A 25268-nucleotide genomic window follows, 5' to 3' on the forward strand; every position below is an offset into this window, starting at 1 on the left:
CAAAGCAGGTTGTCCTATGTGTGAAGCTAAACGGACACACACCATTCATGTCACCCTATATGTGTTGTCCACATGTGAGCTTGAAAATTCGTCATACATGAGTGAGCGTGTGAGGATGCGAAGGTTCAAGAGTCCCACATTGGTGAAAAAAAAATAAAACCCCTTATAAGGACTTATAAATAAATAAAGCTATTTTTCATAATATCAATTAATTTTGGGAATTGTTGTTAGCACTCTAAAAATATCATTCTACACTCCTCACAAATATATTTATCCTTCTAATTATAAAAAATTTAGAATGCAAAATAAAAATTTTAAAATACCAATAATAATTTTCTTAATTTTATAGCGTAATATCAAATTTTTTCGTAGTTATCTTGACTTATAAATAAATAAAGCTATTTTTCATAATATCAATTAATTTTGGGAATTGTTGTTAGCACTCTAAAAATATCATTCTACACTCCTCACAAATATATTTATCCTTCTAATTATAAAAAATTTAGAATGCAAAATAAAAATTTTAAAATACCAATAATAATTTTCTTAATTTTATAGCGTAATATCAAATTTTTTCGTAGTTATCTTTCACCAAAACAAGAATATATTGTCTCTTCTGGTTAAAAAAAAAATCAAGTTTTTATTTTTGGTCAATGATTCATTAAAGCCTAAGGCTACTAATTTGGTCAGTAATGATGACCGGTGGACTTTTGCCCTTAAGTTCTGATCGATCCCACGTTATTGTGCAGTAGATCAACCCCACATTCTCTACGGAATACGCACATGCATGTATGTTCTCCTCCTCCTTCCAGTCCCACAAGCTGATTTGATACTCAAAATCGTTCATGTCCGTCGAGTTGATTTGATAATTGAAATCGTTCATGTCCCGCAAGCTGATTGGATAATCGAAATCGTTCATGTTCAAATAAGTTTTTAAGATTATTTTTGCCAAACAAAAACTCATTCTTGATATGAATTTATTTGTTTCATATATGTGTGTGTGAATCTTCAGATTTTATTTCATTGGACGTCAAGACTTCAAGGATAGTATTATCTATTAACTTTGAGGTTTTTTCATATTTCTAGTGGACTGTACAACTTGTGTTCTTTCAAGAATAAAATTGTTTATTTTTCCCTTGGCTTCGTTACATCAAAATATTAATGTTATTCTGTGTTATTAACTATAACCTTACCATTATAGTGTAAACAATTATATAGTAAATTTTGACTATTATACTGTAACCTTAAGCTCATCTCTAGTCATGGAGAGCTAAATGGAGACTTGGTTCCGGTTCCTAATTAGCCTAATTGTTAGACTGAAATCTTATTTGTTTAAATATTTTGATTGAGGTACTTAGCATCATTTAAGAGGTTTAACTCATGCATTTATGCATTTAATGTCCCACAAATTATGAAATTTGACCAAATTCAAATAATATTTTTAAAATATAATGAATACTTAAAAATCAATAAGTAGAGTAATATTGTTCTTCACAAAATTATAGCAAAAAAAATAGTGTACCCATATTGTGACATCCCACATCGCCTAGGGGAGTGATCCTTATATGTATATTCTCATCCCTACCTAGCACGAGGCATTTTGGGAGCTCACTGGCTTCGGGTTCCGTTGGAACTCCGAAGTTAAGCGAGTAGTGCGTGAGAGCACTCCCAGGATGGGTGACCCATTGGGAAGTTCTCATGTGAGTTCCCATAAACAAAACCGTGAGGGCGTGGTCGGGGCCCAAAGCTGACAATATCGTGCTACGATGGTGGAGCGGGCCCGGGAAGTGGTCCCCCCCGGGCCGGGATGTGGCAATTTGGTATCAAAGCCTAACGCTGGTCGTGGTGTGCCAACGAGGACGTCAGGCCCCTAAGAGGGGTGGATTGCGACATCCCACATCGCCCAGGGGAATGATCCTTATATGTATATTCTCATCCCTACCTAGCACGAGGCCTTTTGGGAGCTCACTGGCTTCGGGTTCCGTTGGAACTCCAAAGTTAAGCAAGTAGTGCGCGAGAACACTCCCAGGATGGGTGACCCATTGGGAAGTTCTCGTGTGAGTTCCTAGAAACAAAACCGTGAGGGCGTGGTCGAGGCCCAAAGAGGACAATATCGTGCTACGGTGGTGGAGCGGGCCTGGGAAGTGGTCCCCCCCCGGGCCGGGATGTGACACATATAATTAGCATGGGTACATTTAGCAAAATTAAAAATGGGTACAAATACAAATAAAAGTTTAAAAAATATGGGCACAAAAAAAAATTAATATATGGGTACAAATTAAAACTAAAAAGAAAATTGATACAAATTAAAAAAGGGTTGCAAATTAAAAATGGGTACCAACTAAAAATGAAAATATATAATTAAAAATTTAGCCATAAATATCAATATACCTATATAACATTTCTAACGATAAATGAATATATTTAGAAATACAAAATATTTTTTTATTGAAATAATTAATGACATTTATTAAAACTTAAGAACCTTGATAAAAAAAATTAAAAAGAAATAATGTTTTAATTAATAGAGCAACAAAAAGGATGATGAGAACCTAATTTCTCCAATAATAATTTAGAGTTAAATTTTTCATTCTCCAAAACCTTTTCATATTGGCTTGAGATGTACATGTTGGGCTACCAAGGGGCTTGCTATATGTAATCACCCCTTATCAAAAGTTAGCCATGTTTCTTTTTAACAGATTTATATTATCTCTCAGCTGGAGATGAATGCAAATTCAAACTAAATAATTATTATGTGATGTTAAACAATAAACTTTGACGATTATAACATAATCTTATTAAAATGAGGGTACTAGAACTGTCATAACGGGAGTGGGTTAAAGCACTCCATGATAGATCTACTCCCAATCAATTTGGATGTAAATAAATTTACTATTTATCTCCTAGCTAATACGTGTATAATATAATACAAAATAAAATGATGAGGCAAATTCACACACATGGCACAATCGTAGGGTGTGGACCGTGCGGTGCTGTGCTGGTTGATGCAGTAGAAGGAAAAATAAAAACAAAAGTAATTTGGCTTCTAGTTATGGAAAGAAAAACATAAGTACTGGAAAGAAAATAATTTTTCCATGTACAGGTGGGTTAAACTGTATACAGAAAGAAAAACAAAAGTACTTTGGCTGTATTGAAAATTCAAGTCCTCCTCTCATTGCCAATCTGGGAAGTTCTTTGAGCTCTCTATTTTGCTACTTTGAGCGATTGAGATGCCCTCTCTGCACGACTAGCAGCTTGGCAGCAGGCACTCAGAGAGCAGGTGGAGTTCCTTTATGCTCTTGGGCCTCCTCTCTGAGAGAATCTCTGGAAAAATGATAACATTCCTGTGTACATTATGCGTCCATTCAACACAGTATATTTCCATTTCAAAATTTGTATTACCCTAAATGCCAAAGATGAGAGTTTCCCTTATTAGATTGTGAATGTTCAGGAAGAATTCTAGGCATTTTGCTGTTTTTGCTTTATGTTGTCTTATAAAAAAACAGTTATGACTATGCAATGAGATATTTTTCAGTATGCTCGAAACACAGGTACATACACTATTATAAAAATAAAGGGACACTTGAAAAAAAAAAAAAAAAAAAAAAAAAAAAAAAAAAAAACTTCTACCTACTTATATAATAACATTTGACGCACCGCCGCGTATTCCGAACATATTGAAAAATTTCTCATATGCAAGGACCCCAACCATGCAGAATTATATAATGATTTTCTTGCCTATCTAAGGAAAAACATCCCCCTTATTTTTGAAAAAAAATATTCAATAATTAGGTTTACAACCAATCAAGAACTAATTCCAAGGGGCCCGATTAATATGTGAGGCACACAAACATACAGGGTCGGATCACACAAAACATAATTATAATATGCATTTTATCAGAGAAAACTCTTGCTTAGAATCTATGTATAATATGTGTATAACATTCATCTGGTTAATTTTAATTGGGGTATGGTATTCACACATCTCTTTTTACCTCTCACACCATTCTTATTTTTACTGTCTGGCTCGAATGATCATGAATTAAAGAAAATCAAATTATTGAAATTAACAAAGAACTATATAAGAAGTAACAATGAGTATGTGAATAATATCATCATTTCAAATTACATTGCGAGTAGAAACAGTATAAATCTCGCATTAATATATAAGATATTGGAGAAAGTTAAGTAAAGTTCCGCTTTTGCTCATCCCTTATGACCCAGAGTCACCGTTTCCGCCCTCGTGTTTCAAATTAATTCAACCCAACAACCAGAACAAAAATAAAAAAAGGATTCTTTGCTTTCTTATTAAATTATTAAACTTAAGTTTAAAGATTATTCTTTGTAGAAATTTTGGTTGTTCGGTTTAATATAAAATAATAAGCGAACCCAATTTGTTCTCCTTCGTTTATCCCGTAAAAATTTAATATTGATTTTGTTGTTAAGTATTTTGGTTTAGTTTTAAACTGGAACCTCGAATATAGTGATCTCCTGGATCTTTAGACTCCAAAGGGATTAAGGTTCTATGGTTTGGACCTCCCAATTTCAACCAGTCGTTCGGAAAGATGGTGATTTGCAGTACCATCGCCGCAGCTTTGTCACGGGACACGGCCAATCGGGATAAGAAAAGGGAGAGACAGAGATTATGGGAATTGTTTAACGTCAGTTTCGAAAATAAATGTTATACTAAATGAAGTGGCATATTTTAAGTCATTGAATTTTATATCGGACTAGGCTAAGCAAAATGCGAAAAAAATTTGGAAAAGCTAAACATAGAGATTTGAAAAAAGCTAAATGTAGAGACTCGTAAAATACAATTAGATTGTAGAGTTGAGCACTTATTTTTTGAGCTCTATACCCTAAATTTTGCAACGGCAAGTCTTCTTAGAAAGAGGTTTATAAACTTAATTTAATTCAGCCGTATATATAAGAATTTTTCTAGAAGCAAACCACTAAAAACTCTTGATGTGACATAGAGAAAGAAGGGTGGGAGGTTTGGGACTAATAGCAATGTCTTTTAGATGTCCCTGTTGTTCTAGTATTCCTTTATACTATTATTCATCTCTTCTTCTCTTAAAACTCACTAGAGATCTAAAGTAATTAGCTTGCTGTGTGCTTGAAAACACTATAAATACAACCATACAAGGATTCGACTCCCAAGCAATATAAGGAGTGCTATTAGTTCCTCCTGAATTGACTTAGCCATTAATCTTTTCTTTTTACACTTTCTCTTCTCTCTCTCTCTCTCTCTCTCTCTCTCTCTCTCTCTCTCTTAAAATGAAAAGAGCATCGGAGCCTCTGGTTGTTGGGAGAGTGATAGGAGATGTTCTTGATTCCTTCACTGCAACAACAAAAATGTCTGTCACTTACAACACCAAGCTAGTCTGCAATGGACTTGAGCTCTTTCCTTCTGTTGTCACAGCCAAACCTAGAGTTGAGATTCAAGGAGGGGATATGAGATCCTTCTTTACTTTGGTATATATAAATCGATCTGTTATTAATGAATTGATTAGTTCTTGTTTGTGTTTAACCATCATTACATTACTCCCTAACCCTTACTCTCCCTTATTGGCATATTAATTTGATGTTATTGTTTTGAAGTCTTGTGATAGTTTTCTTAATCTTGCAGGTGATGACAGACCCAGATTTTCCTGGCCCTAGTGATCCTTATCTAAGGGAGCACCTGCACTGGTATACACCACCATTATGAATTTATTTATTTTTTTCTTTTTGTTACACATATGAAATTACCTAACCTAGCTTTAAAGTGGAAGGTTAACCTAGATACAAATCAATTTAATTTTTTCTATCGAAACAAGTTAATTTGATTAAAAGACAAAATAAACATTATGGGCCAGAGATTTTACGGTACTTTATTGAAAAAATAAAATATCGGTACATTTTAACATACACATGATGTTCAAAATTACACTACAAGGTTAGGTTCAAGTGAATAAAAAAAGAAAGATGTGATTATACTATAACAAGGTTGGTAGTTACATTGTGGGCGTTCTATTACATTGTTAAGGTAGATTTTTGTACTTGAACATGATTGAATTACAAAATTAATGTTTATTATTACACAATTGACGTACTATACGTGTGTTATTACTACAAACATTATGAACTTACACAACATCATAATCGTGTTACCACATGATGTCAACATACAAGATCTAAGGTAAAGTTACACTGTAATTGTTCAAATTTGCACTCCAAGGTCACATGATTGTCTTAACGTTACATTTAATTATATCAAATAACACTGTGGACGTTAGATTACATTGTTAATGTAATATATTATAGTTGAACGTTAATGTATTCCAGTAACGTTCAAATTAAATAACGCTAGTACTTTATTTTTTTATTAAGGTATCATAGATGGACCTAAACATTACATAAATTAATTTCAGCATGCTATATATATTCTCATAAAGTACCATCATTTCCCAAAGCCCTATAAAGTACGTAGGCATTTTCATCAAAAAGAAGAGGAAGAAAAGGTGTAGGCATTTTCATCAAGAAGTAGAAGAAGAAAAACTGTCGACAATATTAGTGTCCTTCTGTACTTGTTAAGTATCAATCATGGTTACAAGCTGTAAAGGGCTATAAAAATGCAAGGAAAAATTGTCGAGTACAAAACTAACAAAAATTACGACTGTAGTCCTTCTGTGCTTGTTATACCTTTGCCGTATTTTTATGCTCGTTTGATTGTTTTTTCATACAAAACTAACAAAAATTTCTCAAATAAACAGGATTGTGACAGACATTCCAGGCACCACAGATGCCACATTTGGTAAGTCCTACATATACAAGATGTGAGCATTCATGGTGTCTGTTTCCCTTTCCTTCAATAAGTTGGCTAATTTAGGGTTTATTTAATCGTATTAACAGGAAGAGAGGTGGTGAGTTATGAGATGCCGAAGCCCAATATTGGCATCCACAGGTTTGTGTTTGTTCTCTTCAAGCAGAATCGAAGACAATCAATCAACACACCTTCCTCGAGGGATCACTTCAGCACTCGAAGCTTCGCGGCCGAAAATGACCTGGGTCTTCCTGTCGCTGCCGTCTACTTCAACGCGCAGAGAGAAACTGCAGCTAGAAGACGCTAGCTAGTAGCTCTACCCAGAACTCCTCCATCCATTATCCATATATATGTTAAATAAAGGCTTCTTTATAGATAGGCTATTGTAACTCTTGTTTCCCGATAACCTAAATTTTAACTTGTTGACACGTGAGAAAATAAGTAACTTGTTATTACAAATTATTTACAATGTATGCCACAATATCTTAATTATGTTAAAAAAATTATTATTACCTAAAATAATTATGAATTTCGTTGAGTATTAATAGGCATGATTTCAGATTTTGTTTTTTCCCTCTGAAATTTTTATTTTTTATTTTTATTTTTTTTGAAAAAAAAAAAGGAACAACTAGTGTGGCAAGCCACCCCTTTCGGGGCCGTTTTGGAACCGGAAAGGCTATAAGAACTTTCATCCTATCCGTGGTCACAGTCAAGCAGACTTCTATCCAACCTTTTTTTTAAGTAGTTTAACATTTTAAAATCGAAATAATAGGTTTAATTAATATGCTCCTCATTAGACCACACAATTACTTACATGATGCATGTAATTAACAAGAATAAACTCCACAAGTTAATTAAGAGAGAGGAGATACTCCTGCCGTGTGTGTTTCTGTGATTTTCTTGCTCTCCGATCAGATTTTGTATTGATTTCTGAAGGTTTCAAGTTGCATCTGATCAGATTTTATGGGGTCCTTTTTATCTTTTTTAACTGGAAAGTTATAACGGGGGAGGAGGAACGACCAACCAATTAATATCCCACCACCTGTCTTTTTAGGGTGTTGCCTTCCATTTCAACTGGAAAAGTTCGAGTTCAAATTTGTGTGTAGCAATTAACCTTAACAGCGCTAACTCTTTAACCCCAACTCTGTTATATCCTATATACAAAATTATAAAATCATAACTCGTCGACCTATACGGCTCCTCCGAGGACAACATCCAAATGTTGATCGACACCAACGATTCCTACACCCAGTCCACTGGTAAAAATATCCGCCGGGCCATCACCAACGTCATCCAATTTGCCGATTCCGGCGATGTCCTCTTTTGTGACGGCTGTGGAACCCTATTAAGGTATCGGATAGAATAAGGGAGGAAACTGATTGCCAAGTAATCAGAAGATTTTTAAGATTTTTTTGATTTTTTTTCTTAAGTGAAAATATTGGGATGAATGATTGAGAAAGATGACTTATGGGGAAACCATTTGAAGATTAAGGCACGAATAATTAGGAGACAATCAATGGAGATAGGCAATTGATCATATTTGAGAACAATAGTGGTGTATATAATTGCATGGTTCAGTGCTTGGACAGAAAAGCTATGTGGAAAGTTGAAGAGAATAGGATCGTTCCATCAGAGGAATAGTAGTGAACAAGAAGAGCCGTGCGCAGAAAGTGAGTGAGAGACACTTGGTATTATTAATTTATTGTTTTTTTAGGAGATAAAAGAGTTGAATTAGAGGTGTTTAATGAATGGTTAGGTGTCAAAAAATTAGACGGACCAGAAAAAGGCCACACACCAAAATGAGCACAAACAGGCCCTCTGAGCAAATCACTTTTCCTGTTCCTCACTCATATTTTGCACGTCCAAGAACAGAAATTCGTAGGATTTGACACCAGCCAATGCAGCCACACCACGTCCAGCTATCATGTCCAATCTTGTAAAAGAAGAGATAGGTACGTAGTTTTCAAAGGGCTAGTGGTAAATTTATGGGAGGGATAAACTACGGTTGGTGATATCTACATAGGGATTCTTACAGTTCGATTTGGTGACAAAAATGTTATGTTCATCTTTATAATCATAAAAATTAATTATATCTATAATTACAAATTAATCATTAGAGATTATTTATAACCATACATATCGAATAATGAATTTCTCATCGATTAATGTACGGTTATATCCATCTCCATTAATACAAAAAATATATTCGTTCAATTAACTCATTATAATATAATATATATTAATTTAATTAATAAATATCCACGTCCAATCATAAAAACATACCAATGTTTTTTGGAGTTGTTCATGACAAGCCAAAAGTGATAAATTGGTCCAATGAAAAAATAGAGAGAAAAGGATGACAAAAGCAAATACAACAACCACTAATGAACAAAGACAAAGTAAATTTTCAAATAATTCTAAAACTTGTGACACCAAAAACTAGAGCATTGAATTTAAAACATGGATGAGGTTTGCTGATCTTTGATCTCTACTATAAACACCATTGAATTCTCATTGGTTTTGATTCAAAACGTTTGAACTTTCTCACAAAATGCAACTATTAATTCTCAAGGGAATGAGTTTGGTGAAAATACATACATTACACAATACTATATTATATTATCTATAAGTTATATTATATATAATATGTATTATTTGAGTCGGATTCGACGACGGATATGGATCGAGAACCCCTATAACTATATCTGAAACCATAACCGAATAATACTTCCAATTTTTCCCCATATCTGAAATATACCCGAATTTTCATTCCCAAATCCGTTCCATTCGGGCGGTTATCCACGGTTATCGGGTTAATCGGTTTGAATTGTCATCCCTATACACTCTTTATTAATTATGTTTTTTTGTTCTTCTTCAATTCTTTCGAGTTGAAAATTAAAAGGAATTTGTAGGAGATAAAAAATGGTATGTAGATAGCACCACCCTAAACTATTTACATATGGGAATGCTAATAATCTTTTCAGTAGGATATTCTTTTTCGGCTCTTGCTTTTATTTTGAAACGATGTTGTCATTGAAATTATCTAATTTGTATTTCACTCTTTAAAGATTAGTTCTACAAAATATCAATCAAATTAGAAACCATTAACTGTTTGATTAACATTGTTTAAATGAGAATTATGGTTCATCCATATATTGGATAATCGTTAGAAACTAAACGATTTCAAACTTTAGTATTTTATGGCAAGATGATCTTTAAAAGGTGCCTCGAAAAATAAATGGGTTAGATCATCATGCCACATTGAAAAACAAAAAAGAGAACTGAAAAATAGAATGAGAATGTGCAAATAAGAAAGGTTCTAGCATTTTCCTTATATATATTTGGGTTAGGAACCAAGGAAACATGTTTTTGTCACATATTTTGACACTTATTTTGTAGGATCCATTTCATAATATAGATAGTTTGGATTGTTAAAATATATTACGAAGTGGATCCTACAACATATATGTCAAAAACATGTATCCCTGAATCCTAACTGTTTATATGTTACCCTATGCTCTCTCTCTCTCTCTCTCTCTCTCTCTCTCTCTCTCTCTCTCTCTCTCTCTCTCTCTCTCTCTCTCTCTCTCTCTCTCTCTCTCTCTCTCTATTTTTTTTTTATGTAATATATTAGAAAATCTTTACATTATGTTTGGATAAGGGAAATAAACTTGGAATTTGGATTAAAGTCTGAATTTATAAATTGACATACATCAATTCCCTTGTTTGGATTCATAAATATAGAAATTTAGAATTTCCACACAGAAAAAAATTTGGAATTTGGGACCTCCAATTCCAAAGTTTAAATTCTATGTAAATAGGTGTTATTTTCCAATTTCTATGATTGAGAGTTTAAAAATAATAAATTCCGTATTTAATTTCATTGTTCTTTTAGGTTAACCAAACAAGAAAATTCACAAATTCTAGGAAATAAAATCCGGACGTTTCAATTTTCGTCATTTTAAAATTCCTTAGTAATCTTAAATTTCTTCATCCAAACATAATGTTAGTTGCACTAGTAGGAAAAACATTTTGCGCAACGTAGGTACCTTTGTCGCGCAAAGTGAAAAATCGTTGCCTAAAAAATAGCACAACGAAACCTTCGTTGCACGCTAAACGTCGCGCCAAGGCAATGACGGTAGGGTTTGCGCGACAAAGAAGAAACATACGTCGCGCAAACCATTTCTTTTTGTTTTGGTCAAAAATATTTTTTTTATAATTTTTAATAAATATTGTAATTAAATTCTAAGCAATAATGAATTAACCAAGAAAAAGTATTTAATTATAAAATATATGAAAATGTACATACAAAATGTTCGAACAAAAAAGAAAAAACTACAAGTAGTCTTCTAGGTTTGATACATCAGGCTACTGGGTATCGGCAGGGCAAGGTGGCTCTGAGGTCGAAGATGGAGCAAGATTAAGTGTTGGTAGCGAGATTTAGAGGTTGGACAATTGTATGGTTTGTACAAGGTCTCTCACCGTCCCGGCATAGGTCATATTTTCCTCGTCTTGGGCCCTCATATGCTCGCCCTAGACCGCAAGCTGACCTCTTAGGGTTGTCACTTCCTCCTTCAATGCATCGACCTCTGCTGTGTTCGATTTGGAAGAAGAGGCACCCGTCTCACGAACCCGCGCTTTCCCCATACATCAAATAACCTTGCCATGACGACGACCGAAGTTCTGATTTAGGACATCAGTCATGATCTGAAAACATGCATTCTCGGGTACCGTGACACCTTCAATCGGGGTCTCCGGGGAAAGTTGCGATGTTGCTTCTTGGAGAACATAAGTGCTCTTTTCCACCATAGCAACCTGTAATAATAAAGAAAAAACATATAATATTTAATAACAAAATATAAATAATATTTGAACAATTCATACATATAAGAATAATAAGAATTACATATACTTACATGAAGCTGCTCAATGGTCTCATCACAAGGTCGAATGTAAACATCTTCGAACATGTCGATCTCTGGGAACTTAGAACCCCCTTGAAGAAAAAAAAATAAAGAAAATTTTATTATTCAATAATAATAATAATAAATTGTATAAAATTTCAAAGTTAATATACTTTTACCTGATGCCGTGCCTCAAGTCTATACGAAAAGGGCATTGAACCGGAATGGTGGAGAAGTTTCTTTAACTCACGAACTTTCTTGCCAGCAGCAGATTTCTTCTGTTAAACGCAAAATATACATGTTAGTGCGACTATTTGAAATAAATTAGTAAAAAAAATATAACTAAAACAATAATAAATTATTATTAAAATATTATGTACGTACCACAAATTTTGGGTCCATAAAATGTTTGCAAAGCCACTGCCAATCCTCCGGCCTGTCCTGCAACTCGATTGGAACATGTAGGCGAGCAATCTCTGGATCATCCCATTGCTTAAAATACGTTTGAAAATTATTCTTCCATTGTTAGTACCGGGTTGCTAAGGCCACCTCTAAGTAGGCCATGGCCTCGGGGAATATATCCTCAAGATCATAAATGACCTACGAATATGAAAAACAATAAAATAATAGTAAGAAATTTAATAATATTAAGATAATATATTTTGGTTTTTAATATTTGTAAACAAAATTAAAAAAATGATAAGGGCTAAAAATTAATATACTAACCGACAACTTGTGTCGCACCAGTTTCTTCATCTCCTCGAGAATTTCTGCCCAAGAGTCCCACTGAAAATGACAATTTTGTCGAATAACAACACCACAGCTACTAACGACACTGCTATGCTGTTGTGAGGTAGCCGCTCCACAATGTCGCGGGTCATATGCAATCTTGACCTTGGAGGTGGCCTGACGTACGCCTTGTGCCTGCTTCAGCATTCGACTAAGCCCCCTAGTGTTTTTTTTAGCTGGCCAAAAATACTTAAATGGTGAAAACCTTAAGCTTAAATTGTACAAAAAATTCGACACAACCTCCCCTAATAGTATAGCATTCCCCAAAACCTTAAAACAGTAATTCACAACCCGTAACACATTTTCACAATGCAGCAAATTTTCACCATCATAAACATAATAGTTTTAAAATGAAAAAAAAAAAAAATACAACGTAGTGAGAATTAGAAAAAACTACCTGGCTGGGAGGCCTCACCCTCGACTCTGGATGCCAAGGAAGTGTGATTAGAAGGCTCAGGCTCATGACGGCGCCGGTGAGGCCACCGTGCACTAAGCGATTGAACCGACACTGATGACATCGATGAGACGGGCGGTTGGGTCGTCGTAGGAGTAGTCTCAGTAAAGGGTGTAGGCTCCCCAATCAATGGAGCACTCACGCCTGGAGCAATAGATGCTGATAATGCAGGAGGCACATTGGTCACACTTCGACGATGAGTGTTCAACCGCGACATCTATACACTTTTTGAACCATAAAATTATAACATTAGAAATTAATCCTTTCTTGCATTTGAAACTAATCAATTAGCAGTCAAAGTAATAGCATATCCTTTCTCGCATTTGTTCACACACACACACACACACACACACACACACACACACACACACACACACACACACATATATATATATATAAAACAATAGTGAAACGGTAGAAACAATAGTGAAACGGTAGAAACAATACTGATTAAATATGTCAACCATATTGTAAACCTAAACCAATGGGATTAGATGTTCCGTTTATGTGTATCTTGATTATTTTGGTCGCAATTGTGATGCGTTCTCTATATACCAAAGTGTGATATATTTTAGAACTTAGCTGCAGCATCTGTAAGTTGGTACCTTTTGAAGCAATTTGTAAAAGTTAGTGTTTAAAAGCCGTTTCAGCATGCCAGCTTTTGTAAAATTGTAATTACTACGACTATTATTAGGGTTAATTATAACAGTGGGGAATGTTTAAAAGGCATTCAGTTTCTATCAATTCAATGTCTAGTGAGAGAATCTTCGTTGGTTTCCCTCACTCGAGTGCCTACTGTACGTACCTAGATTTCTCTTTGAGAATTTTAAATTATCTTTTACCGCTTCCGCTACTTATGGAATTAATTATTAAACGCGTGCCAACAGTAATATAGTAGAGAAAATACAATGCATCTTCACTTATTGCTGTAACTTCAATTAACCATGTCCTAGTGACTAGTGTTAAATAGTACAGTAAATCACTCAATCATGAAGCAAACACATTCGAAGTGGACTCCTGAAGGGGTATGTTTTGTCACATTACCTTCACAATAGGAGCGGCAAATGATGAAGGAATGAATGAAAATGCAATACTAACAATCACTGCAGCTGAGAATGCATCCAAATCCTGCAAAATAAACACAAGTAAATATGAAATTCACAGATCCTCTCCTCTGTGATTGAATTGAACCCTATCGAAAGAATCAGAGACTTTCACAAGCACAACTGCACCATGAATGGACACAAACTATACAATTTAGGTTTACCATATTTAACGTTGGAAAATCCAATTAGTGTTACATAATTCAAACTACAAATTATAACATATAGTTGATACAGAACCACTTCAATTTAGTCAGTTTCTTGATGCAGGCCACCTAACAATCAAGCAAGCCAAACACTTTCAGGACAGCTCATTGCGTAAAATTTATGTAGAACAGAGCACAGAGGAATTAACAGAAAAACTTTCAATGATAAAATAGGAAATAGAGAAAATAAATAAGCACAAGAAATTGTAGCTGCAAACACTTTAAAGTATATTCATATATTCCAGGCTTGTGGCACCACCATTCGCAAATGCTCTCGTAGGGAGATTCCATCATGGACATTTTGTCATATTCATAAACTCAAACACTAAAGAACATTCTCCATGTAAGTTGTACCTGGGATGAAGATATTTGCTGCCCCCTTCAAGGAACCTAAATCTGTTACGTCTTTGGCCTGTCCAACTTAGCATGTATTAGATAAATTTGTCTTACATTAGCATTTATCAAGCAATTTAGAAAGAATAGATAACGGAATCGCCTAATGCGGATTCATGACGATATAGGAAGATGTTATGCTTCTAAAACCTGATCAGCAATGAATAAGATGGTGACTTTACTCTAAGATATCTATACATATTGCAAGGTTTATAACTAAAAAAGCCAAAATATCTGAAGGCTCAACAAGTAATGAAAGGTGAGGTTTTCGAAAGAACATTCCTGATAAGTAGGCATAGTTTGTAAAAGTCAGACCACCCATGATACATGAGATGAAGAGGAAGTCAGTGAGAGAGATCCAATTATAAAACTGAAACCATCAACTGAAACCATACATGCAATAAGAAGATTTGGATGACAAACTCCAGTCGAAAACCAATCTAAGAGGAGATAAATAGCTAAAGTATGTCTATATAACTATAAAAGTTCCACACCACCAGCCATCTCCTCACATAAATAAAACCAGAAAAATATATCAGTATGCCTATGCAAAAATAACACTACCCTTATGTCCATAAAACATTCGGTTTGGCCAGATACCACCTCAATAAACAATTAAACATAGTGGCTACAAACCAACAAAATTAACGAGAGAGAGCGAGGGAGAGAACAAGGAAAAGGCACAACATTCATCAAATTAACGCAGTACTATTGTTAATTCATGCATGTGCACAGACACGCTCTAGTAATATAATCAGTGACTGTCACTACCAACCTCTAAAAAGGTGATCTTGAGTGAATTGGACAGGCGAATTCAATATCAAGGATCTTTGCCTAATAATCAAAATGAAGGAATCCAATATTAATACATGGGAAGAAAAAAAAACATTGGAGAAACATTATATAAAACAGAACATGAAACACAGCAATCCGATTGTAAATTTTAAGAAAACCCTAAATGGTGGCAACAAATCAATCATCAATCTACAAATGCAATTCAAATTTTAGGAAAACCCTAAATGGTGGCAGCATAACAATCATCAATCTACAAATTCTAATTTAAAAACCATAAAATCCCTACACCAGAAATTCACATTAATAACAAACCCCTAAATCAAAATTACCTAAATTTTAGAGGGATGATGGCTGGTAGCAGTGTCCTCGACGACAGTGATGGAGTGATGGTGGTCGCGACGGCGGGGGTGTTGTCGAAGAGGAGAGAATTGACGGCGCGGGTGATGAGGTGATGGCCTGGGTTCTCTGGGATGTCGTCGAGAAGGATGATGGATGGTGCCGTTGTGTTGGTCGACGACGGTGATGGCTAGTGAGCACTGTGAGGAGGAGGACGATTAAGAGTTGGAGAGTAGAGGGAAGGGAGTTGAGGGACTGAGAGTCTGAGAGTGATTCTGGAACTCGGGTGGAATTGGTTGAGGAGGATAGTCGGCTGGAGTGGAGAAGGAATTGGGTTTGGGTTGGGAAGAGAGAGAGGATGAGGAGGAAAGTTGGCTGCAGCAGGATGAGAGAGAGACCGAGTGAAAGAGATGAGAGAATGAAAGGCTTTTGCGCAAAGTGCCAACTTGGAAAACTTGGGAAATTTTTTTTAAAAGGCGCCTATTTTTTACTATTGCACCGTCAAAATTATCACAAATGGCGCGACGCAGTATACATTTTGACGTCGCGCGATTTTTTTTATTTTTTTAAAAAAATATTATAAATTTTACTGAAAATTTACTTAATAAATATATATACCATTGAACTTGATGGGATACGCATTGTACCAAACTAATTTCAACAATCCAACCGTCAAACTTGTTTGTATATATTCCGAGATCGCATACGTCAAAAATTATAAAAAACAAACATCCAGAGATCAAGTAACGGGACAAAACTTTTCGACGATTAAAAATAAAAAATCACGATTTAACGGTTATTTTAACTCTGATTTTGATGATTTTTTACAATTACACTCGACCCTATATGAATACAATGAGCTAATTTGATCGTCAGTTTAAAATATTTACACAAATAGATACCACAAAATGTTATGTTAAACTTAATGATAGTATAAATAAACTCTAAGTGCTAGGGAATCTATCGTTTTGATGGAATACACATTGTACGAAACTAATTTCAACGATCCAACCGTCAAACTTGTTTGTATATGTTTCGAGATCGCATACGCCAAAAATTGCAAAAAATAAACATCTAGAAATTAAGTAATGGGACAAAACTTTTTGACGGTTATAAATGAAAAATCACAATTTAACAGTTATTTTAACTCTGATTTTGATGATTTTTTACAGCTACACTCCTTGACCCTATATGAATACAACGAACTAATTCGATCGTCAATTTAAAATATTTACACAAGTGGATACCACAAAAATGTTATGTTAAACTTAATGATAGTATAAATAAACTCAACTATTAGGGATCTATCGTTTTGATGGGATACGCATTGTATGAAGCTAATTTCAACGATCCAACCATCAAACTTGTTTGTATATGTTCCGAGATCATATACACCAAAAATTGCAAAAAAACAAATATCTAGAGATCAAGTAACGGGACAAAAAATTTCAGCGGTTATAAACGAAAATTCACGATTTAACAGTTATTTTAACTCTGATTTTGATGATTTTTTACAGCTACACTCCTTGACTCTATATGAATACAACGAACTGATTCGATCATAAATTTAAAATATTTACACAAGTGGATACCACAAAATGTTATGTTAAACTTAATCTCTATTAATTAATAAAACACTCATTGTCAACCAAAATCTTATGAAATTACCAGTTTAACCCTCTAATTAAAACATAACATGAATAAGAAATATGAAGCAGAAATGTAATTTCATATAACCAAATTTTGCTGTTTTTTTTTTTTTCAAAGCCTCACTTACATGCAAGGTTCTAAAAAATGCTAGGCGCTAGTCGGGCGGTGGGCTAGCGCCTAGCGCCTAAGTGGCTAGGCGGGGTTTAGGCGGGCGCCTAGGTGGCCTAGGTGGATTTAGGTAAATTTCTTATATATTTTGTAAATAAATGCATACTGACATTTACAAAAAAATATTCTTGTATATCTTGGAATAAATATATTATATACCATATAAATTAGTTAAATTTATTTTATAGTAGATGATTAAATATTGAGGAATACATTATTTAAAAAAAATATACATATCTAACCATAAGAGTATAATATAAGATGATCTTATTCTGATCATAAAAAGAAAAATAATATCATGCAAGAGTGTAATATGGTGTTGTTTTAAAAAGAAAAAATAATAAAATATTATCTAAATATTTTATATAATTTATTTATTAGGGGATAGTGGGTAATTATTGTTTACCGCTTTATTTTGTGATAAGGCAGAGGCTGGTGGACTTCACCATGCCAAACTAAGCATCTTTTCAGAGTCAGACTTTTCCATTTTCCCAAGTTTCCCTGCTGCCCATTCTATCTCTCCGCTCCATCTTCTTCTTCTTCATCTTTTCAGACTTTTCTCCTTGACCTCATCTTCTCTATTTCTATCCCTCCATTTTCTTCTTTCCTGAAAACCCGCAAATCAAACATCGAAAATTTCTCCCTCAATCCCTTCATCTCTCCACCACACATCTCCCTCTATCACAACCGCACTTCTCCGGTTTCATGCACAAAAGTCTGGGGTTTGCAATACCGGTCAAATGTGAGATGCAGGACGACGAGAGACATCTAGATGTTATGGGTTTGCAACTTGCACATACACAGAGCAGAGAGACGAGGAACCGCTTACCATGCCGCCTAGCACCGCCTAACACTGCCTAGCAACACCTAGTCGGCCTCCTAAACCCTCTCTGTTTTATTGAAAACGGTTTGCCCAAAATTGCCACGGAAGCCCACCGCCCACCGCCTAGGCCGATTTTTAGAACATTGCCTACATGTAATCCTAACATATTTCTAATTTAAAAAAAATAAATAAATAAAACTTCCCACTCCCACAGTCTCTATCGCTCTCTTCCTCTCTCCTTCTATTTCAAAAACAAAAATAAAAAAATTTCTCACACACTTTGTGTGTGCCCATATGATAGTGATAGTATAAATAAACTCTCAATGTTAGGGAATCTATCGTTTTGATGTGATACGCATTGTACGAAACTAATTTCAATGATCCAACCGTCAAACTTGTTTGTATATGTTCCGATATCGCATACGTCAAAAATTGCAAAAAACAAACATCTAGAGATCAAATAACGGGACAACACTTTTCGACGGTTATAAACGAAAAATCACGATTTAGCGGTAATTTTAATGTCGATTTTAATGATTTTTTTACAACTACACTCCTTTATCCTATATGAATACAATGAACTAAATCAATTGTCAATTTAAAATATTTACAAAAGTGGCCCACAAAAAGCCTTTGTGCGACGCAGTTTGTTCGTCACACAAACACCCTTTACATGACGCATTGTTGATGCGCTGCGCAAATAGTTTTTACGTGACGCATTGATTGGTGTGTCGCGCAAAGTATGCTTGTGCAATGACCCCACTGTCACGTCGCGCAAGTTATATATATAGTTTTAATTTTTTTGACAATTCTAGGTACATCTAGGAGGTATATACCACCTTGATTGCCTTCGTTATTTGGTATCAATTTTTTTTCACTTTGTCTTTTTTTTTCTTAAGAAATTGATGATTTAATTAGCACCTTGAATCTTGATAATGTTTGTTATTATTTTGTTTTCTTTAATAACAAGATGAGGAAGGCTAGTTTAGGTGAACGTAAATATTAAATGGATCTCCATAAAATTCACAACATTTTAATTTAAAAACTGCATTAAATCATAATTTAAACTTCATAATTCCCCTATAGACAAATTACAGTACATTATGAAAAAACTGTGATGAAGAAAATATTCGTGACACCTACAGAGATTAACGGACAGGAACTCGACTGCTTCATGTTCTGCAGAGGAATTAGGCTCTCGTTCATGACAAAAGTCAGTAAAGTCAAAACAGGTTTCCGGCATTAGCAGAAAGTGAGAAGGAAACCGGCATAATGGACGAAATTTCCGCTTCACTCGTGTTCAGAAAGTAGTATGAAAAACTCCTTGTCTGTAATTGCTCCCATCTCCATCGCTATTTCTAATGCACTTTGCCCTCGCCCATCTTCAATTGACGGGCGTGGACCCCTGCATCACAAGTTTTCGTCTAAGAATTAGACAAAAGGATGAATTTGTTTCTGTCAAGCACAGTTTTCAACCCCAAATAGGTAATTACAGCAGACAGTCGACGGTAATATCATAATAGGAGAAACATTCAAAACGCAACGGAAACTGGAAGATGATAGGAAGATGTGTTCATACGGTAAATACAACGGCAAACAAACGGCAAAGAGACTTGAAATAAATAACTTGTATGCCAGCGTCCAATGTCTATTAAGCTGGCATCATATCAAGTTATCCCTGTTTTCTATCATATTTAACTTCTGTATAAAATTGGATCTTTAAGATTCACCATTCGTTTCTTTTTGGTTGTTTTAACTGCAATAATTTCACGAAAACTTAATGCAACGTTCAAGCTATGCGCATTTTTTAATATTAGAACTGAGCAATGGAAGTTAATGGATTACCTTTGCTTGAATGTATATTTCCTTATGCTGAGCTGCATCCTTGGGGCCTGGTTTGAAAACTGGAGCCCTCATGTCCTTCGAACCATCCAGTCTGCAAAAGAGTTTCAAATCCAACTAGAATCACAGCAGTACAAACAACTTTAAATACACCAAAGAACATTACTTAGATGATTACATAGTAAGTAAAATTGGAGTTCTTACTTTTCATTCTCAAGTAGAAGCGTTCCCTCCCATACAGAATTGCAATATGCATTACCCAAGTTGCGAAATAAGTCCACAGGTATAGGTTCCCAAACCCTGAGATGAAACAAAAAAAAGAAGAAAATACAGTGAGCATCAACCTCCTCATATTCTGCACAATTTCCTTTTCAGCATCCTTACAGCTTGCACATCTCTCCTTCAACTTCTGTAAATATGCAATCATGCTGCTACAAAAAACCATAAAAAGAATTCTGATGGTATGTTTTAGCGCAAGATAGCCTTTCGAAAACAGTATTATATGCATTACAGAAAAAAGTGGAAAAGCATATTGTACTCATTATGGTACATCTGCAACTCATTGTAGAATGTTAACTCTGAGCATTCCTGCAAGGAATTCAAGCCATGAATAAGAAAATGAGACAAAGCATATAATTTCTATGTAGAGAAGAAAAATTTGAGGGGAGCAGATAACAACTTACTTCCACCATTGTTTTGCATTCATCCCGTGCCTTTTTCTATTTGACTTTGCCTCCCTCAGCCTCCTGCTTTTTCCTTTACAAGTTCATATTAATCCTCATCTGAACTACAATAATAATTCTCTCTATCCTCACTACTATCATTTCCGGATTCCCATTCGTCCTCATCTTTGTTTGCTTCTTCCGGTGCATTGTATTGAGGCAGATCACCAAGGTCAATTGATATTTTGAATTCGGGAACTCCAGCTACATCAAACAGCTCTTGGACAACATTAGTATCCCAGAGTGTTTCTTCACCAATTTCTATCGAAGACAATAACTGTTGGTCAGCGACGTTGTCATCATGATCTAGTTCCGGAATATAACCCTCTTCGATCAATCTTCTAAACCACTTTCCAACCACTGCCGACTGTAGGGTCGTCTAGATAGAATATTTGTTTCGCCATAGTTGCCAAAATATATCGGTCTTCAATGTACCAACGTCTGGTAGTGTTTACTGATAGTAAACCATGGTCTCACTTAACACTCATTTGGTTATGTGGGTTTGTATGAAACCAAAGACACTTAAACAGTATCACTTGACACCTATCCTTGTAAAGCAATTGTACTACACTAGTTAGTTTGCCATAAAAATCAATGTCTTCACTGTCGCCTGCACCCGAGAAATGGACACCACTATTTTGAGTAGACGACTTGTCATCACATGTTGCCCCCAAGAACTTGATCCCATTGACATGACAACCTAAAAACAATTCAACATGAAGCGGTCATCTCGCCAAGTTATATAATTCTTCATCGTAAGAGGGTGAATTCAACTCCTTCAATTTGTTCATCTAATATAACATATACAAAAAGTTAACTTGTTAGTGTAACCAAATTTAAAGACGGACATGAACAAGTTGGAAAATATGCTCAATTCAAAACACGTACAACTTACATGTTCGTGAAACCACGAAGGAAACAATTCACTGTGCTTCTTGGCATATAAATGTGAAGGATATTCCCACTTCATTAATTGTTCATGCTCTTTAAGGTATGGCAAAGCCTCTTCACAATTGTTGAGTATAAACCAATACGCTATCTCTATGTCCTTTTTGATAAACGATTCGCCTTTCACAGGATCGCCAAATGGTCGTGCAATTTTGGAAAAAACAGATAGTTTCTCTTTTCTGACACCACCGTCATTATTGCGTTAAGGACGATTAAAGGCTGTCTCAACATCTTGAAGATACATTGCACAAAAAGTAAGTGAATCATATGCAACCATGCCTCCACAAGTGATCCTTCAGGTTGCTCTGTTTTGAACACACTTTTTCAACTCACCAAGATATGTGCACAAATAAAAGGTATGATACAAATTATTCAAAGTGTTCATTGACCATGAATCTGTTATATATATATATATATATATATATATATATATATATATATATAGACGCTTAATTAAGTACCTTTATGTTGGATACATCCATCGACAATTGATTAGTTTGACAAGCAATGCCTCATCTGGCAAGTGAATCATCACATGAATCATACTTGTAAAAAAAGCTGGAGGAAATATATGTTTGAACTTGCATAAGATGTTCACAATGTCGTCATACAATTGTTTAACATCCGACTTTCGTAAACACCTTGCAGTCAACTGCGAAAAAAAAATCCTTCAAATTATACCAGTCACAGCTCAGATGCCCTATAAATTATACAATTATATCATATCAGAGTCTCCTCATGCAACAATTGTGCATAAATCAATAGTGTTTGGTTCCCTTCCAATTAAAGCTATAAATTGCAGGTGACCATACTGCTAGAATTGAATCAACTTGTGGTGAGGCAAAAACATCTCCGCAAATAATTGCAGTTAGCATTCCATCCGCCACAAATCCAGCGTGTGCAGGCTCATGCCCACTTCCACCTCCCTGTATCATCAAGGTAATTAAATTAGAAAGCCTATCTCTGTTACATAGTTTACAATTCCATTTCATTCTACAAGCCATCAACAAGGAAAGATTCATTTTTACAACGGAAAATAAAATTCAAAGCTTTCAATTTCTACACGTTCTTCTTGAGTCAATTTCCACATGTTCCTCGAGTCTTGTCTATAAATAACAAACAGATACACTAAATCAAAAGAAAAAGAAGTCATCAAAAAATAAATGAAAATTTGAAAAGTAGCAAATTGTGAGGGAAAGAAAGCTCTCACATGTGGTACGTTTAAATGGTTCTTCTGGCAATTGAGCTCTGCAAGTGAGGGAGAGGGTTTGGATGTCTGTATTTTTCTCTGTTTTGTTCTGGCTTTTGACTTGTGTGAATAAATGACAAAAGGACAATAATTTCTGGCACTTTGCGCGATGCAGATGGGCAGTCATCACGCAAAACAGCTTTGCACGACACCAGCCTTCGTCGCGCAAAGCAGTTTTGCGCGACGAAGATGCACCTACGTTGCGCAAATCTGTTTTGCACAACGATTGCCACCCGTGTCATGCAAAGTTGGGAAAAAAAAGGGTAAAGATCCTTCGTTTGTAGCCAAAATCTTGTGTGACGCTTGTGCGACGAAGGTCGACATCGTGCACAATAGTTTTGCATGACGCCGGCCTTCATCATGCAAAGTTCCGTTGCACGACGTTTTGTGTTTAGCGTCGCGCAAACACACTTTGCGCGACGAAATTTGCTCCGTCGCGCAAATTGGTTTTTGTCCTAGTGTTGTTAGATAAGTAAGAAATCAATTGATCCAGCGAAACATTTATCCTTTCTAATATAAATTTAAGGCTTAAATGTCAAAATGGTCATTGTGTTATAATCATATGGCCAATTTAGTCCCAATGTTTTCGATTTGGCTAATTTGGTCCTCGTGTTTGTCTAGGTTAGCCAATTAAAGACCTTTCATTCAATTTCTTTTAAAAAATTCATAAGAAAAATTATATGATATATAATTACCCTTTCTCAGAAAAATGAAAGTCAATGAGAAATAACACATATAAGAGATAAAACTTCCAATCTGAAAAATGAATAAGGTTGTGGCATAGAAAAGAAATGGGGTAATGTTAGGGAGAAGGTTGGGGAGTTGGGAGGAGAATATTTTTCTTTTAATTTTTAATTTTATTTCATTTTTTAATATTTAATTCAAATAAATAATTTTATAAATAAGTTTATAATTATTTATATTTTTTTTTTTTACAGAAATTAGATGGGATGTCGTTAATTAGCTAACAGAGATAAACACAATGACTAAATTGGCTAAATTGAAAACACAGGGATTAAATTGACCCAATGAGTAAAACACAAGGACCATTTTAACGTTTATATAGGAAGTAAAGCTTTATGTTTGTTAATTGATAACAAACAAAAAACAAATTGTCATACTAAAAGTAGGACATCGTAAAAACCCCTCTCCATAGAGCAAGATGAAAACTAAGAAAGAAGAAGAAGGGGGGGGGGGGGGGGGAGGGGAATTAGAGCTACATTCTAGGCGGCTGGAGTAATTTTTATTTTATTTTATTTTTATTTATTTTGGGGTTGTTTTAAACACCTCATCTTTTGTTGACTACACCTTATATACTTAATACACTTCATATTTATTGTTTAGACTAAAATTTATCTTAATACACCTCACATATTTTCCAATATTATCCTCACACCCCACACTTTCTACATATACCCCACACTTTCCACTTAAAATCCAAATCAAATCATGTGTTCGTCTCACAAGTTCATCTTCTCCACCATATTCAGAAATGAGTATTGTCGAATGATCATGGGTAGAAATTTCTATGAGGTGTAAAAAGAAGGTGCTTCATCTTCAAATCAATGGTTTAGGGTTTATGAAGAAAAAGTTTGACCAAACTCCATTAGTATCATCTTGCTTCTTTCTTTGTGCATATTTGAGGACTTCACTTTTTCCTCTAATTTGGACTTGAGATATGTCGAGTTAAGGGGTTTCTCAAATGGTTTATCATCTATTAAGAAACTCGAATCAAGTACGAAACGAAAATTTTCTCATATTCTTTTTTTCAATTTGTAATTATTCCATTTTGGAGTTTCTATCAATTAAGAATTTTAGGGTTTCTCGGTTCAATTAACTACAAAGTTTTTTGTCCATTTTGCGGGGTTAGTTTTCAATAAACTTCATCGATTTCTATCAATTAGGGATTTTTGATTGCGTGTGCGTGTGTATATATATATCCATCTATTCTCATCTTGTTTGGTAGTTGTTAGAGTTTTGTTCTACAATGGATTATAGCAGTGACTGAGAGCTTGAAGAAAAAAATATGAAAACAATTTGGGGTGTATTCAGAAAATAATTTTATTTTTTAAAATGTGACC

General features: G+C 34.8%; 2 protein-coding genes and 1 long non-coding RNA gene across 6 annotated transcripts; 1 reads left to right on the top strand and 2 right to left on the bottom strand.

The window, feature by feature from the left end:
* Positions 1 to 5110: 5110 nt before the first annotated feature.
* LOC137745987 (protein TERMINAL FLOWER 1) lies at positions 5111 to 7312 on the top strand. The gene is made up of 4 exons (XM_068486026.2): positions 5111 to 5475; positions 5630 to 5691; positions 6756 to 6796; positions 6895 to 7312. Exons 1-4 carry the CDS (start codon positions 5278 to 5280, stop codon positions 7110 to 7112), a joined length of 519 nt encoding a protein of 172 aa, XP_068342127.1. The 5' UTR covers positions 5111 to 5277; the 3' UTR covers positions 7113 to 7312.
* Positions 7313 to 11065: 3753 nt separating this feature from the next.
* On the bottom strand, positions 11066 to 16228 carry LOC137745983 (uncharacterized). Of its 4 annotated transcripts, none has more exons than XM_088682088.1 (10): positions 15779 to 16228; positions 15430 to 15488; positions 14616 to 14673; positions 13997 to 14080; positions 12896 to 13169; positions 12436 to 12674; positions 12094 to 12309; positions 11889 to 11987; positions 11722 to 11801; positions 11066 to 11620 (listed from the first exon to the last, which is right to left on the bottom strand). In XM_088682088.1, exons 5-7 carry the CDS (start codon positions 13167 to 13169, stop codon positions 12235 to 12237), a joined length of 588 nt encoding a protein of 195 aa, XP_088538214.1. In that variant the 5' UTR covers positions 13997 to 14080; positions 14616 to 14673; positions 15430 to 15488; positions 15779 to 16228; the 3' UTR covers positions 11066 to 11620; positions 11722 to 11801; positions 11889 to 11987; positions 12094 to 12234. The 4 variants fall into 4 exon arrangements, with proteins under 4 accessions (XP_088538214.1, XP_068342124.2, XP_088538213.1 ...); XM_068486023.2 differs by having other exon boundaries at positions 12896 to 13176; XM_088682087.1 differs by lacking the exon at positions 15430 to 15488 and having other exon boundaries at positions 12896 to 13176.
* Positions 16229 to 19457: 3229 nt separating this feature from the next.
* Positions 19458 to 20839, bottom strand: LOC148692545 (uncharacterized). The gene is made up of 3 exons (XR_015954010.1): positions 20473 to 20839; positions 20272 to 20362; positions 19458 to 19831 (listed from the first exon to the last, which is right to left on the bottom strand). It is a non-coding gene; the product is annotated as an uncharacterized LOC148692545 (long non-coding RNA).
* Positions 20840 to 25268: the final 4429 nt, after the last annotated feature.

The sequence above is a fragment of the Pyrus communis genome, chromosome 12 (genome assembly GCF_041283825.1).
Source record: "Pyrus communis isolate YQ-2024b chromosome 12, ASM4128382v1, whole genome shotgun sequence".
NCBI classification, from domain to species: Eukaryota; Viridiplantae; Streptophyta; class Magnoliopsida; order Rosales; family Rosaceae; genus Pyrus; species Pyrus communis.